Genomic DNA, 17959 nt, shown 5'->3' with positions numbered 1-17959 from the left:
TAACATGCTACGAGAGGGGCACATCTTAACATGCTACGAGAGGGGCACATCTTAACATGCTACGAGAGGGGAACATCTTAACATGCTACGAGAGCTACGAGAGGGGAACATCTTAACATGCTACGAGAGGGGAACATCTTAACATGCTACGAGAGGGGAACATCTTAACATGCTACGAGAGGGGAACATCTTAACATGCTACGAGAACTACGAGAGGGGAACATCTTAACATGCTACGAGAGGGGAACATCTTAACATGCTACGAGTGGGGAACATCTTAACATGCTACGAGAGGGGAACATCTTAACATGCTACGAGAGGGGAACATCTTAACATGCTACGAGAGGGGAACATCTTAACATGCTACGAGAGGGGAACATCTTAACATGCTACGAGAGCTACGAGAGGGGAACATCTTAACATGCTACGAGTGGGGAACATCTTAACATGCTACGAGAGGGGAACATCTTAACATGCTACGAGAGGGGCACATCTTAACATGCTACGAGAGGGGCACATCTTAACATGCTACGAGAGGGGAACATCTTAACATGCTACGAGAGGGGCACATCTTAACATGCTACGAGAGGGGCACATCTTAACATGCTACGAGAGGGGCACATCTTAACATGCTACGAGAGGGGCACATCTTAACATGCTACGAGAGGGGCACATCTTAACATGCTACGAGAGGGGCACATCTTAACATGCTACGAGAGGGGCACATCTTAACATGCTACGAGAGGGGCACATCTTAACATGCTACGAGAGGGGCACATCTTAACATGCTACGAGTGGGGAACATCTTAACATGCTACGAGAGGGGAACATCTTAACATGCTACGAGTGGGGAACATCTTAACATGCTACGAGAGGGGAACATCTTAACATGCTACGAGTGGGGAACATCTTAACATGCTACGAGAGGGGCACATCTTAACATGCTACGAGAGGGGCACATCTTAACATGCTACGAGAGGGGCACAGGATAATGTCAGCATCTTTTATGTTTCTATTGTGGTTAGTTTTGTTCTTTTGGTGTTCTACACTGTCTACTTTTGTGTTCTACACTGTCTACTTTTGTGTTCTACACTGTCTACTTTTGTGTTCTACACTGTCTACTTTTGTGTTCTACACTGTCTACTTTTGTGTTCTACACTGTCTACTTTTGTGTTCTACACTGTCTATTTTTGTGTTCTACACTGTCTACTTTTGTGTTCTACACTGTCTACTTTTGTGTTCTACACTGTCTACTTTTGTGTTCTACACTGTCTACTTTTGTGTTCTACACTGTCTACTTTTGTTCCTTACTTCTTAGGAATGAAAATAATCACTTAGTTTATTGTTAAATTAAATTAAACATTATTGATTTAATATTTACTTCTCTAAATGTTTCATGTCTTCCATCTCTTCATTAGAATAATTTAAAATTTTGAAATAGGAGTAATCTGGGGTAGATTACATTTTTTTTTTAATCACAGCTTATCTGGAATAGATTAAATATATATATATTTTTCAATCAAAGCTTATCTGGGGTAGATTAAAAATAGATATTTTTTAATCAAAGCTTATCTGGGGTAGATTAAAAAAATATATATTTTTAACCATAGCTCATCTGGGGTAGATTAAACATTTTTTTTTAACCACAGCTTATCTGAACTCTTCGTTAAACCTTCGTTAAATCCAGGTGTTCGTCTCGGGTGCATAACTGAGGCTTCAATCACCCGCTCCGGTGCCGTAAACCAGGTTTTATAACCTCCTTAGTGCAAAAGATGGTAGCCATTAAGTCCTACCTCTTCTTCTCTTCACCCACTAACTTCGTTCGGCCCACAGTGGCTTGGCCTCATATTCGGCCCAAAGTGGCTGGCCCAATGTAGACAAAAGGCCGGGATTTTTGGGCAGTTTGTAGTGCTCGTGGTGTATTGTTATTGATAGGTGGGAGGGTGGAAATTACTGTGGGTGTGAGGGAGGGAGAAACTGTTATTGCTGTAGTGTATGTGCAAGGTGGGAGGAAATGCAGTGTGGGAGAGAGTGCAAGTTGGGTCGGAGTTCAGGGTGGGAGAGAGTTAGAGTGGGTGGGAAGGGGGGCCGTTTTGGGAAGGAGGCACAGCAAGGCGCCGAGTGGCTTAGATATCCAGGCAACTAAATAAACAGAGGGGCCTTCACTGGCCGCATGGAATCCTTTAAGCCTTTAAAGTACCGGATCCGCTCCGTAACGCTTAAATGGCTTTATCTGGAACAAATGGCTTTATCTGGAATAGAGACGAGAGAGATATCTTGCGATCAACACCTGGAGATTGCCGCAAGAGATATCTTCCAATCAATACCAGGAGATTACTGCAAAATATATCTTACAATCAACATGAGGAGATCACTGCAAGAAATATCTTACACTCAACACCTGGAGATTACTGCAAGAGAGAGGGAAGGAAGGATCTATGAGGAGAAAGCGCCAAGTCATTACGACTATATAGCACTTGGAAGGGGTCAGGATAAGGATTCGGGATGGGACGGGGGGAAAGGAATGGTGCCCAACCACTTATGGACGGTAGGGAATTGAACACCGACCTGCGTGAAGCAAAACCGTCGTTCTACCCTCCAGCCCAAATGGTTGGGCCATTACTTGACAAGTTCCTGCATGAAGTTATAATGACTATGAAGGTGACCGAGTTATATGAGCCTGCAGGATGCGAATACCAACAGCCTTATTGACCAGCTCTAAGTCTGCCCACATATCCTAGCTCCAAGTGTGTCCCTCTCCTATCTTAAGGTAGTATATATGTCTCTTGCTGTGAATGTGGGTTGAAGTTCATTCTTGAATAGGCCTGTGGAACTTAAAGCCAACGTAGGAATATTTTGACTTCATAGATGAATTCAGCCTCTAGCAACTATAACAATAATGGGCTCACCATAGACCGTGCTGCTTGGAACTTTTGTTCCAAGTAGCGAATCTTAAACAACAACAACAATATAACAATAGATTTGTTAAAACTATTCGGAATAATAACATATTTAACATGGCCAACAATGATAACATAGTTAACAATAACACCAGCTGCTATGGCCCAGGGGCCAGGGGCCAGATTCACTAAGTAGTTACGCAAGCACTTACGAACCTGGGGCCAGATTCACGAAGCAGTTACGCAAGCACTTACGAACCTGGGGCCAGATTCACGAAGCAGTTACGCAAGCACTTACGAACCTGGGGCCAGATTCACGAAGCAGTTACGCAAGCACTTACGAACCTGGGGCCAGATTCACGAAGCAGTTACGCAAGCACTTACGAACCTAAGGCCAGATTCACGAAGCAGTTACGCAAGCACTTACGAACCTGGGGCCAGATTCACGAAGCAGTTACGCAAGCACTTACGAATCTGGGGCCAGATTCACTAAGTAGTTACGCAAGCACTTACGAACCTGGGGCCAGATTCACGAAGCAGTTACGCAAGCACTTACGAACCTGGGGCCAGATTCACGAAGCAGTTACCCAAGTACTTACGAACGTGTACATCTTTCCTCAATCTTTGACGGCTTTGGTTACATTTATTAAACAGTTTACAAGCATGAAAACTTCCCAATCAACTGTTGTTATTGTTATAAACAGCCTCCTGGTACTTCGGAGCCCATTAACTGTTTAATAATTGTAAACAAAGCCGCCAAAGATTGAGAAAAGATGTACAGGTCCGTAAGTGCTTGCGTAAATGTTTCGTGAATCTGGCCCCAGGTTCGTAAGTGCTTGCGTAAATGTTTCGTGAATCTGGCCCTTGGAGAGGTTTAATATAAGGATCCTCGTGCTAGGAGAGGTTTACCAGCGGATTAGGAGAGGCTTAACAATAGCTGTTAGACCCAACGTACTAGGAGCGGTAATCCCCTATAATTGGATAGGATCACCATTCAATACAATCCCCCTCTCCCCCCCTTTCTGTCTCCTGGTTAAACGACCCTGTGACAACTATGGACAATGAACCAGATTCACGAAGCACTTACGCAAGCACTTACGAACCTGTACATCTTTTCTCAATCTTTGGCGGCTTTATTTACAATTATTAAACAGTTAATGAGCTCCGAAATACCAGGAGGCTGTTTATAACAATAACAACAGTTAATTGGGAAGTTTTCATGCTTGTGAACTGTTTAATAAATGTAACCAAAGCCATCAAAGATTGAAGAAAGATGTACACGTTCGTAAGTGCTTGCGTAACTGCTTCGTGAATCTGGCCCTAGGTTCGTAAGTGCTTACGTAACTGCTTCGTGAATCTGGCCCCAGGCTCGTAAGTGCTTGCGTAACTGGTTCGTGAATCTGGCCCCAGGTTCGTAAGTGCTTGCGTAACTGGTTCGTGAATCTGGCCCCAGGCTCGTAAGTGCTTGCGTAACTGCTTCGTGACTGGCCCGATATCATCAGGACTATTCTTCCGGGTATTCACTTACCAATTGGCCAGACGGTGAACTACTTCAGCTCCTGGGTCCAGCCTCTTTGCAACTTTGGTCAATTGGTGCATTAACTCCCTTTGTGAACCTGTGCATCGTGACACTTGAATTTGGTGCATACTTATACTTAGTTATTCTCAGGACCTGCATACTTAGTTACGGACTTACATACATAACTCAGGACCTAAGTTATTCTCAGGACTTAAAGTTACTGCCCTAAGTTATTCTCAGGACTTAAAGTTACTGCCCTAAGTTATTCTCAGGACTTAAAGTTACTGCCCTAAGTTATTCTCAGGACTTAAAGTTACTGCAATAAGTTATTCTCAGGACTTAAAGTTACTGCCCTAAGTTATTCTCAGGACTTAAAGTTACTGCCCTAAGTTATTCTCAGGATTTATAGAGTCACTGCCCTAAGTTATTATCAGGATCTATAGAGTCACTGCCGTAAGTTATTCTCAGGATCTATAGAGTCACTGCCCTAAGTTATTCTCAGGATCTATAGAATCACTGCCCTAAGTTATTCTCAGGACTTATAGAGTCACTGCCTTAAGTTATTCTCAGGACCTAAAGTCACTGCCCTAAGTTATTCTCAGGATTTATAGAGTCACTGCCTTAAGTTATTCTCAGGACCTAAAGTCACTGCCCTAAGTTATTCTCAGGACCTAAAGTCACTGCCCTAAGTTATTCTCAGGACTTGCTGTATTCATTTATGCAAATCAGCTCAGTTATTGCGAGAGATACAGTGCTCAGAGGCACGTATATCACGGAAGGCCTCAGCGTCGTAAATACAGCGCTGTAACGGGTAAAGAACCCCTAACTACAGGGCTGTGAAGGGTACAGAAGCCCAATTACAGTGCTGTGAAGGGTACAGAACCCCAATTACAGTGCTGTGAAGGATACAAAATCGTAACTACAGCGTTAAAAGAACTACAGTAGCCCCGTAGCGCCTACAGAACCATACAACTGTACCAACTACAGTACTGTAACGGCTACAACGTCGTAACAGCTACAGCGATACATGACGGGTACAAAACAGCAAAAACAACAGTGTAACGACCAGTTGATTAACAGTTGAGAGGTGGGACCAAAGAGCCAGAGCTTAACCCCCTCACAAGCACAATTGAGTACAATTCTTTGAGTGCAATTAGGTGATTACAACTGGTTGAGTACAGTTATGTGATTACAATTACACGAGTACAATTAGGTGATGGCAATTATGTGAGTACAAGTAGGTGAGTACAAGTAGGTGAGTACATTTAGGTGAGTACAAGTAGGTGAGTACATTTAGGTGAGTACAGTGAGGTGAGGACATCATTAACGGGAAGAATATTTAACGCGCGATAATTCTGCGGGAGTTTTATTTTCGCGGGAGGTCGGAGAGTTACGGCTGGTGCGTATTTTTTCGCGTAACTTGTTCGCGTCTTGCTATTTGCGTTCGCGGTGCTGAGACACACTCACACGTGGTCGCTTGCACGCTTACATAGGTACACACACACACACACACACGCACACACACACACACACACCATAGAGACGTTAGAAAGAATTTTTTTCAGTGTCAGAGTAGTAGACAATTGGAATGCATTAGGAAGTGATGTGGTGGAGGGAGACTCCATACACAGCTTCAAGTGTAGATATGATAGAGCCCAGTAGGCTCAGGAATCTGTACACCAGTTGATTGACGGTTGAGAGGCGGGACCAAAGAGCCAGAGCTCAACCCCCGCAAGAACAATTAGGTGAGTACAATTAGGTAAGTACACACACACACACACACACACACACACACACACACACACACACACACACACACACACACACACACACACACACACACGCACACTCCCCCCCCCCACACACACACACACACACATACACACACACACACACACACACACACGCACACACACCCCCCCCACACACACACACATACACACACACACACACACACACACACACACACACACACACACACACACACACACACACGCACACACCCCCCCACACACTCACATACACACATACACACACACACACACACACACACGCACACCCCCCCCCACACACACACACACACATCAAGCCACATATCTCAACTAAACGACGAGGAATTATGCATGCACTACACAAACCACAACAGCTCCGCTTTAACATACGATACACAATACCTTCAACAGCTGTTCCTCCTTTAAAACAGACCATTTAAATTACGATTTAAACAGACAATTTAACAATTAATTGTCCCCATACAATCGACATAGTCTCGGTTAAATCGACTGCAATTAACACACTCGGTTTCCCATTGATGGCTTGCGTCATGTTTGAAGTGGTCTAGCCAACCTGCGTCATGTTTGAGGGGGTCTAGCCAATCTGCGTCATATTTGAGGTGGTCTAGCTAATCTGCGTCATGTTTGAGGGGGTCTAGCCAATCTGCGTCATATTTGAGGTGGTCTAGCTAATCTGCGCCATATTTGAGGTGGTCTAGCCAATCTACGTCATATTTGAGGTGGTCTAGCTAATCTGCGTCATATTTGAGGTGGTCTAGCTAATCTGCGTCATATTTGAGGTGGTCTAGCTAATCTGCGTCATATTTGAGGTGGTCTAGCTAATCTGCGTCATATTTGAGGTGGTCTAGCTAATCTGCGTCATATTTAAGAGGGGTCTAGCCAACTTGCGTCATATTTGGGAGGGGTCTAGCCAACCCCTCAAGTCTAAAATACTTCAGTATTTTATCATGGTAAAGGTTTTTGTTTTAGCTTCAGTATCTATATCTATATATATATATATCTATATATATATCTATATATATATCTATATACATATATTTTGATAATTAGTGAGGGCGTCAGCTTTTATTATGTGTGATCTATTCTGTACATCTACACTCTGTGTGTGTGATTTAATTGATCTACTCTTTAGATATCTTTCTGTGATCTTGATCTTTAGATCTACTTTGTGTAATCTTATGCACCACATATCATGTTTTTGTTTGATTTACAAAGACTATTTGTTTCTTTCCAGCGCTGAGGAACAACAGCGGGCCCGCTTGGAGGTGAGTGAGATGCTTTTGTTTGGGACAGAAAGCCTGTGTGTGTGTGTGTGTGTGTGTGTGTGTGTGTGTGTGTGTGTGTGTGTGTGTACGAAATGTAGTAGAAAGGGTGAGATTAATAATTCTAGCCCGAATCTTCTCTCTATTTTTCCAACCAAACCATTATTTATCCAGCCAAACCAGAAAGTGCTTCATTGGCCTAAGTGATAAGTTTATATCCTTCGATTAAACCCCTCCAATGTTGTCTACACCTTCTGGGAGCATCAGTAATATTGACAACACGAAATAATATCACAATAGTGTGATATATTCATAAGAAAATCCTTGAAGCAGGACGGTTGATCGGCTCAGCTTCCTGTGTCACTGCAGACTCTCTTCTGTGGAACTTTTAGTACATCGAATACGTCTGGGTAGACCCATAAGTTCGAAAAACTAGTTCGAAATCGCCATATTGCTCGAAAGAGTTTCTAAACTTTGATAACTTACGTTTCAGAGATACTCATTCTCAAGTTAAACTTTCTTAACCACCATTTTTTGGTTATTAGTAAGGATAAGAGTAGATTATTAGTAAAGATATATAGGTAGAGTTGAGAGGACCCATTCCCATCATGCAGGCGATATTAAAGAGTACGCTTTCCACCTTCGATAAGGGTGGGGGTGGGGGGGGGGGAGTGGGTGTAAATGCTCAAGTGGTACATATCAAGCTCAGTGGGTAAGCGCTCAAGCGGCACATGAACGCTCAGGAGCTGTACCAGCCCCATTTCTGACTCACTGTAGCCCGTGTTATTTGGAATGTTTTTGTTCCGAGTAGCTGAATCTAAAACAATAACAACGTTTACCAGTAATTGTTTAGCTATAAACAAATTGTTTAGCTATAAACAAATTGTTTAGCTATAAACAAATTGTTTAGCTATAAACAAATTGTTTAGCTATAAACAAATTACAGCATTCATGGAATATTTCAACAATAAACAAAATTACTGCATTCGTGAACTAGTTTACCTATCAGCAAGATACAGCATTAATGAACTAGTTTACCTATCAGCAAGATACAGCATTAATGAGCTAGTTTACCTATCAGCAAGATACAGCATTAATGAGCTAGTTTACCTATCAGCAAGATACAGCATTAATGAGCTAGTTTACCTATCAGCAAGATACAGCATTAATGAGCTAGTTTACCTATCAGCAAGATACAGCTTTAATGAACTAGTTTACCTATCAGCAAGATACAGCATTAATGAACTAGTTTACCTATCAGCAAGATACAGCATTAATGAACTAGTTTACCTATCAGCAAGATACAGCATTAATGAACTAGTTTACCTATCAGCAAGATACAGCATTAATGAACTAGTTTACCTATCAGCAAGATACAGCATTAATGAACTAGTTTACCTATCAGCAAGATACAGCATTAATGAACTAGTTTACCTATCAGCAAGATACAGCATTAATGAACTAGTTTACCTATCAGCAAGATACAGCATTAATGAGCTAGTTTACCTATCAGCAAGATACAGCATTAATGAACTAGTTTACCTATCAGCAAGATACAGCATTAATGAACTAGTTTAGCTATAATCATGTTTCAGAACTAATGAATTAGGTTATAAACAAACTCACATCATCGATTAACTAATTAGTGAGTTTGTTAACAAATGGTCCCACAAATTTTCAGACGCTAAAAGTCATATTATTTGACAAAAATAATACGTTTGGGCAAATTTATCCTTCAGGTATATTTTAATGCAGGGAGCATGTAAGAAAATCTCGACTGACACACGTCAGACAACACGTGTGAAACGAAAATGATGACGTTTCGAACCATCTATCTGGCTTTCTCAGTAGTTCAATGCCCTATTCCTCTTCAGGGTGATTTATTTTTGGGTTTCAGTCTCTCTGTCCTCTCTTCCTTTCAATCTCTAATTAGGTTGGTTGCTGTTTAGTTCTCTCTTGATTTGATTTATTTTTGACCTTTGCTATCCCTTCTCTGCTTGTTTTGTTTAGTTCATTTCTCTCGTTTCGTGAAGCCTTTGGGTCGTTATTCATGTCGAATTGTTTACAATGATACCTCACTTTATCTCACCTCACATCACCTCACCCCTATACTCATGTCTTACAAAGCCTTTCCTTCCCTCATTCGACTCTTGGCTCACCTTGACAAGGGGTCGAAACGGACCGAAACGTTGTCACCTTCCTAGCTATTCCTAGCTATTCCTAGTCACCTTCCTAGCTTCACGCAAGAAGAACAAGTAGCGACCACTGCGAGAATGTTCTACGGCATTCTCTATAAATTCCACAATGGTCTGGCTTTTGAACTTTGTAAACCCACCAAAACTGAAGTTACCTTGATCATGTCTTATGCCGGGATGTCTTATATAATTAACGTCACTTCTTACATTGGGAGAGTGATGGCGATATGTACTGGAGGTCGATTATGCTGACGAGAACATTAATGTTTTGTTAAATTCACCGGGATGTCGTTTGGCTGACAATGCTCGACACACGCACACACACGCACACGCACGCACACGCACGCACACGCACACACACACACACACACACACACACACACACACACACACACACACACACACACACAACAACAAAAGGAACAAAAGGGCGTGGAGGAACTTCCGAAATAACAGAACAACAGAAAGCAGAAAGAGAGAGAGAGAGAGAGAGAGAGAGAGAGAGAGAGAGAGAGAGAGATACCAGAGAGCCAGGAATGAGTATGTTAGTGTGAGAAGAGAAGCAGAGAGACAGTATGAAAATAATATAAAACATAAAGCCAAGACCGAACAAAAACTGCTCCACAGCCACATCAGGAGGAAAACAACAGTGAAAGAACAGGTAATGAAACTTAAAACGGGTGAGGACAGGTACACAGAGAATGACAAAGAGGTGTGTGAAGGACTCAACAAGAGATTCCAGGAGGTCTTCTTAATAAAACGAGGAGAATTCCTTGAGCTAGGAGAGGTGGCAGTAAACCCGAAGGCCTTGGAAGGGTTTCGAAATTACAAGAGATGAGGTCAAGAGACATCTGTTGGATCTGGACGTGAGAAAGGCTGTTGGCCCGGACGGAATCTCATCATGGGTATTGAAAGAGTGTGCAGGAGCGCTTTGCTTGCCACTTTCCATAGTGTATAGTAGATCACTGGAAACAGGGAGACCTACCAGAAATATGGAAGACTGCTAATGTATTCCCAATATACAAAAAGGGTGACAGACAAGAGGCACTGAACTACAGGCCAGTGTCCTTGACTTGTATACCATGCAAGGTGATGGAGAAGATCGTGAGAAAAAACCTGGTAACACATTTACCACACCACAGCTTGCTGAGGCAAGCTGTGGTGTGGTAAGTTTACTGTGGTAAGCTTACTATGGTCAGCGGTAACCTTTTGTCCATGTACTGTTCGACAAAATAATCTTGGATCTGCAATATCTATTATCATAATATTTTATTTTAAATTCAAAATGATTTTGTAGAGTCACCAAATACTCGTAATGATAAAAAAAACATTTTGGAGGGGGTTTGAGGTAATCAATACAACTTTATGCAGGAAGGTTCCACCTCGCCCGGCGGCCGCGGGGCCACTGGCGTCTGAGAAATCGAAGAGGTCTGAAATCTGTGAGCCCGCGCGCATGCGCCAAGGACGACGCAGAGTTCTGGCGGGCTCGATACACATTAAATCCTACCAGTTAACAAATAAAATGAAGAGCATGTTAATGCTCCTGAAAAAAAAACAGCATAAGGGAGAGAGAGAATTATTGAATGAACACAACGGTTTGTCTAATCGGTTGAGCAGCACGACAGAAATTTGAAATAGTTTCAAATTCTGTTTTTTTTCCCGCGCTGAGTCGGTGACGCTATTTTTAGCGAGTTGCTCTTAGACGCCGCTAGAGTCAAGAGCCATCAGGAACTCATAAACCCCCAATTGAGATAAACAAACCACTATATCAGGCGTTTGGTCTGCTCACAGTGTGTGTGGTATTGCCGGAATTGATGCAAACATTCAACTGGATAGATAGGATACGTTGAGAGATAAGGTATTTATAAGTAGAAACCGCTAAACCAGGATGACAATATCGCATCTGGAAGCGATAGGAGTGATATGAATGCGGCCACAAGTGAGGAAAGATGTACAGGTTTCGCGAATGGATGAGTAAATGCTAGTATGAACCCTGACCCCGGGGTTGGAACCCTGCCAAAGGAGGTCATAAGGGCGGTCAGCGATGGTCATAACTCCTGCGAAAGGCTCCCATTTCACCTAAACAAAAGCCTTCGGGAAGCCATGTGACTTGAACTTGAGCACCAGCGAGAGGTCGAACTTGAGCACCACTCAGAGTTAGAACTTGAGTACCAGCCAGAGGTCGAACTTGAGCACCAGCCAGAGGTCGAACTTGAGCACCAGCCAGAGGTCGAACTTGAGCACCACTCAGAGTTAGAACTTGAGTACCAGCCAGAGGTCGAACTTGAGCACCAGCCAGAGGTCGAACTTGAGCACCAGCCAGAGATAGAACTTGAGCACCAGCCAGAGGTAGAACTTGAGCACTAATCAGAGTTAGAACTTGAGCACCAGCCAGAGGTAGAACTTAAGCACCAGCCAGAGGTCTAACATGAGCACCACTTAGAGGTAGAACTTGAGCACCACTTAGAGGTAGAACTTGAGCACCACTTAGAGGTAGAACTTGAGCACCAGCCAGAGGTCGAACTTAAGCACCAGCCAGAGGTCGAACTTGAGCACCAGTTCTACCAAAGAACGACGCGGAGTTCTGACTTATTTTGTGATTGCTTATTTCTGCAAAGAATAAGAAATGACTGTAGTTCCCCTCAAACTTTGCTCAGATCTCAGACCTCAGACACAGCTTAGTGAAGACATCGTGAAAGTACCCGAAGGCTGCCCCACTCCTTATCTAGAGCTGTGATACATTGTTGCATAAGTCGTCAGCTTTCAGGTCTCTTCAAGCTGTCTTTCCTCTAAGCTGATGTAAAGATGAGAAGCAAATTTTGAGGGAAATAATAGCCATTTTCTATACGTTGGAGGCAGGCGATGAGTCACAATAACGTGGCTAAAGTATGTTCATCAGACCATACACTAGAAGGTGAAGGGACGACGACGTTTCGGTCCGTCCTGGACCCTTCTAAAGTCGATTGTGAAACGTCGGTCGAAGGTCGAAGGGACGACTACGTTTCGGTCCGTCCTGGACCATTCTCAAGTCGATTGTGAAACGTCGGTTGAAGGTCGAAGGGACGAAACGTCGTCGTCCCTTCACCTTCTAGTGTGTGGTCTGGTCAACATACGTTGAGGCATAATTATTCAGAATATAAATCTACCAATAATTTGTTTTTAACATAGTGATTATTGATAAGGCAGTAGTTATTCTTTGAGCTTTTCCATCAGAATTTTGCTCTCTTTTTCTAATAATTACTTGCAAAGAAGTTAGAAGACAAATATGATTATTCTAGCATTTTTCAAATGGCCTTGATAAAATATTTTTTCCATGGACTTACACACACGTACGAAAGAAGTTAATCAACTCACGAGGAATATTCAATGAATCATTCAGGTTTAGATTCTGTTCTAAAACTCTGAAGCGTTGGGTGATATTATTATATTGGTCTGAAAAGACTCATTACCCATTATGTAAAATCAATGAACTCTTTGTTTTTTTGGGCTGGACGGTAGAGCGACGGTTTCGCTTCATGCAGGTCTGCGTTCAATTCCACAAGTGGTTGGGCATCATTCTCCCCCCCCCCCGTCCCATCCCAAATAATTATCCTGATCCCTTTCATGTGCTATATAGTCTTAATGAATTGGCACTTTCTCCTGATAATTCCATTCCATTGCCACTCCTACTTTTGCAGATATATGAACCTAATTGTTATGAAAGACAACTTAAGAATGAGTGATATTTGTAATAGGATAGCGGGTCTACAGGACAGGATAACACAACTCATTGAGAGGAAAAGCAGTGCGTCTCCCTATAATAGGTTATTAATTATTAAGGAACTATTGCTTCTTAATATATCAGTTATTCGTAAATATATATGAGTTATTCATAAACATATAACAGTTATATGTGAACATATACCAGGTATACGTATCCACATATCAACTATGCATAAACATATATAAGTTTTATTAACCAGATATCAGTTACACGTAAACATATCAGCTTTACATAACCCGTTATCAGGTATAACAAAACATATCAGCTTTACAATAACAAGAAATAAGTTATACGTAACCAGACATCAATTATACAAAAAACATATCAATTATATGTAACCAGATATCAGTTACACGCAAATACATCAGCTTTACATAACAATATATCAGTTATACGTAACCAGATATCAGTTTACACATAAACAACATTATAGAGTCAATGTCACAAATGAATAACAGTCAGCCAAAGGGTTAAATGCACAAGTAGGCTACTTATAGAGTCCCGGGTCGAACTTATAGAGTTTCTAGACTTAATATTTACTTAAATCCGATCCATTAGAGAGGGGCCACGACGTCTCGGAGATCGGAGACGTCGGAGACTCCTGGCGACCATTTGAGTGGCCGATGAGGACTCCTAGCGACCAGATGGGTGGTGGCAGAGGCTGGGTGTCATTGGCTAGGAGTCCCTCCTAGCGACTAGTTAAACTTAAAAAGCATATACTCAACAAAAAAATATATATATATAAACCAATAAGTACGATATGAAGACCCAACACAAAACTCCACACACCCCAGCAGTAAGAATCCGTGCAAGAGGAGATGTTGCTGTTGCAGTATTCAACATAATTCCGATACTTAATATCCTCTCGCTGCATATTTTCTTTTCTTTTTTTTACCAACCATGCACCGTGAGTGAGAGGGGTGAGGGGTAGAGGGGGGGGGGGAGGTTTGTCATGTTATGAGCTTCTAGACATGACTTGTGAGTCACTATGAGGATCCAGAGATCGTCATGAGTTATGGCAATTCATCAATATTGGACTTCAATTTATGTAGTGCCCGACAGCCTGCTGACTGCGCCATCAAGGTTGCAAGATTTCCAAGCCAGCTTTGGAAGGATTCTGTCTGCTAACTCTACAAAAGTTCTGTCTGCCAGCTCTAGAAGGGTTCTGTCTGCCATCTCTGGGTGAGCTCTGTCTGCCAGCTCTAGAAGGGTTCTGTCTGCCGGCTCTGGGTGAGCTCTGTCTGCCAGCTCCAGAAGGGTTCTGTCTGCCATCTCTGGGTGAGCTCTGTCTGCCAGCTCTAGAAGGGTTCTGTCTGCCGGCTCTGGGTGAGCTCTGTCTGCCAGCTCGCTAACTACTGAAAACTTTGAGCTTTGAGAGCTAATGCCGTGGAAGAGATCAAGACTCCTCGACCGTGAACGTAAGAAGTTAAGCGGCTTCCGTCTGATCTTACGGTGAGGCGCTCACAGTAGGGAAGAGCCGTGACTGTGCGCTCTTACGGTGTGGCTGTTTACACCCGGGGGGGGGGGAATTGTTTGAGTGTCAGAGCAGTTAACGAATGGGATGCATTAGGAAGTGACGTGGTGGAGGCAGCCTCCGTACACAGTTTCAGACGGGGGTGATTCAGACTCCATTAGGGGGGTTTTGGAACCTGCACACCAGGTGATTGACAGTTGAGAGGCGATGGTCACAGAGTTGAAGCTCATCTCCCGCAACCGCATTTTAGTGAACACACAAATCCACACCCACACACACCACACACACACCCACACACACACACACACACACACACACACACACACACCCTCTCTCTCCACACCCCCTCACCACACAAACAGATTCACATGATGCCATATTCTCTCGCTCAGTGGATGCTGTCCTGCGCTTTAATTGTCTGAATACATTACGTAATTGCCGCTGAGATGTAACTGGCACCCTTCAAGAGCCTCGCTGATCCAATATTGATCTACTGCTCCTCGTCGTGGCTCTGGATCCTCCTCCTATTTCACATGACTTCTTAAAATAGGAGTTTTAAGACTTAGGTAATTTATTTCAATTCCTTTAGTTGCCCCTTAAGGCTAAGAGCTTGTTTTTGCGATTTACCCTTGTTAGTGTGGGCGTTGATTTAGCTAACGCAGTGACGGTTAGAACGAGATAACCAGTGTCTGGTTATCTTTGGTCCTGCTGTGAGAGGTCATCAATGGCCCTGCTGTGAGAGTTCATCATTGGTCCTACTGTGAGAGTTCATCATTGGTCCTACTGTGAGAGTTCATCAATGGTCCTACTGTGAGAGTTCATCATTGGTCCTACTGTGAGAGTTCATCAATGGTCCTACTGTGAGAGTTCATCAATGGTCCTACTGTGAGGGTTCATCAATGGTCCTGCTGTGAGAGTTCATCAATGGTTCTACTGTGAGAGTTCATCAATGGTCCTACTGTGAGAGCTCATGAATTGTCCTGATAAAACTCTCCTTTAGATAAATATCTCTGTGTAAACACACACTTGTGTATAGCTAAATATAACGCAGTAACATTTTATATCTATCAGATATATTGTAATGGCTTCGTTATAGCCAAAATAATTCCCTCTAATGCTTAATGATGCTTCGCATTTGATGCTTCGCTCAATTATTGATGTCAGTGTCGTGGAAGAATCAATGTAAGACTATTGCATTTGTGTCAAATTATTTTGTTTTCAATGTTCCAATTTTTTGTTTATGCTCATTTTGTAATTATCTTGAAAATTCGAATAGGTTAAACTTTCTTTTATGTCTACAACACCGGACTTCATGGCCTACTTCCACCTATATATCACTTGTAATGTATGAGTGTTAGAGATACAGGCATTAAAACTGTAACATTTTCCATTTTCCTCCCAAAAAAAGAATATGTTATTTGTGGAACGTTAGTCTAATAGTATTTACATATTATTGCCTACCGGAAGTTTAGGTCTAGCTTCGTACATCCTCCGCTAACTGGCCGCACTCTTTGGGCTATAGTTTAACTCTCATGTTTGAATTCTTTATCGCACTAGAAGGTGAAGGGACGACGACGTTTCGGTCCGTCCTGGACCATTCTCAAGTCGACAATTAAGCTCTATTGAAAAGTCTAAAAGGCGGTTTTGTTCAATTTTAAATTCGAATGAATTCAAGTTTAGCCTAATTTCTCTCTTCAACATTTAGTTTCCTCTAAGTGCAAAACATAGATCTAAAAGTCTCAGTTTAATATGAGTTAGGTAGTTCTGTGACCCGTATTGTGAGCAGGCAAAGGCGTTGTTCGTAGTGATGGTCTCGTATTGCTCAGTCCACAGACCTGTACGACTAGTTAAAACAGTCACAGTTTTTGCCACGGAGGTTAAAAGTGTTTGTGGCGCCGGATATGTAGTCGTGACACAGTCAGGTCGTGGCACAGTCAGGTCGTGACACAGTCAGGTCGTGACATAGTCAGGTCGTGGCACAGTCAGGTCGTGGCACAGTCAGGTCGTGACACAGTCAGGTCGTGGCACAGGTCGTGACACAGTCAGGTCGTGGCACAGGTCGTGACACAGTCAGGTTATGACACATTTCCATCGTCACTCAGGCTGCTCGTCACCCAGTCCGATACACAGACAAACTTGTCAACAGTCTGGTCGCCACACACTCTGGGCGCCACGTAGTCAGGTCGTTACAAAGTCTCCGTTTCAGACCGTCTAGACTTCAGACGTCCCAATTATTCTCCCAGACACAGTAAAGCCTTAAAGCCCCGGCAATGTCCGTCGACATCCTGGTACATCAGGGACTGAAACTAGTCTAACTATTTCCGAAAACTTATTTTGTTGAATCTCCGTTTATATATAAAGTGGTGGAGGGGGTCACAGCTGCCTAGTTGAAGATACTGAGGACTGTTAACTATTGTTATGTTCGTGCTGAGAGTTCTTAGGCAGTTTTATGTGTGAAATTCCATGTTTGGAATTCGAGTGGGATTGGGTGGTTATAGAATAGGAGCTGCCTCGTATGGGTCAATAGGCCTTCTGCAGTTACCTTTGTTCTTATGTTCTTATGTTCTTATTCTCTACAGTATTTTGTGGGGTTATTCTTATCAAACGTCGAGTAAGATCAGTAATTAAATCTGGGTTGTGACAACCGTAGACTTTATCTGTGTTACCAAGTTGGTTATCTTGAGATGATTTCGGGGCTTTTTAGTGTCCCCGCGGCCCGGTCCTCGACCAGGCCTCCACCCCCAGGAAGCAGCCCGTGACAGCTGACTAACACCCAGGTACCTATTTTACTGCTAGGTAACAGGGGCATAGGGTGAAAGAAACTCTGCCCATTGTTTCTCGCCGGCGCCTGGGATCGAACCCAGGACCACAGGATCACAAGTCCAGCGTGCTGTCCGCTCGGCCGACTGGCACCGACCGGTTGTGTGGATGTGGTGATGGTGTGGTGCTTTGTATGGTGTTGGGTGTGCTACTGGGCGCTAGTGTGTGTGTGTAGTGTTTTGTTGGGTGTGTGTGTTAGTGCGGTGCTATTGTGGTCTTATTGTGGTGCTATT

General features: G+C 43.0%; 1 protein-coding gene across 1 annotated transcript in view; it reads left to right on the top strand.

Annotated features, from left to right (window-relative positions):
* Positions 1-17959, top strand: part of LOC123768007 (histone-lysine N-methyltransferase 2D) — a 263037-nt gene that overhangs the window by 85836 nt on the left and 159242 nt on the right. Inside the window, exon 4 of the mRNA XM_069306790.1 lies at positions 7447-7477. Within this exon, the coding sequence (XP_069162891.1) occupies positions 7447-7477 (31 nt within the window). The remainder of the gene's footprint in view (positions 1-7446; positions 7478-17959) is intronic.

Source organism: Procambarus clarkii, chromosome 58 (genome assembly GCF_040958095.1).
Source record: "Procambarus clarkii isolate CNS0578487 chromosome 58, FALCON_Pclarkii_2.0, whole genome shotgun sequence".
NCBI classification, from domain to species: domain Eukaryota; kingdom Metazoa; phylum Arthropoda; class Malacostraca; order Decapoda; family Cambaridae; genus Procambarus; species Procambarus clarkii.
The sequence above is the reverse complement of the archived record's forward strand: the minus strand, read 5'-3'. Positions and strand labels throughout refer to the sequence as shown.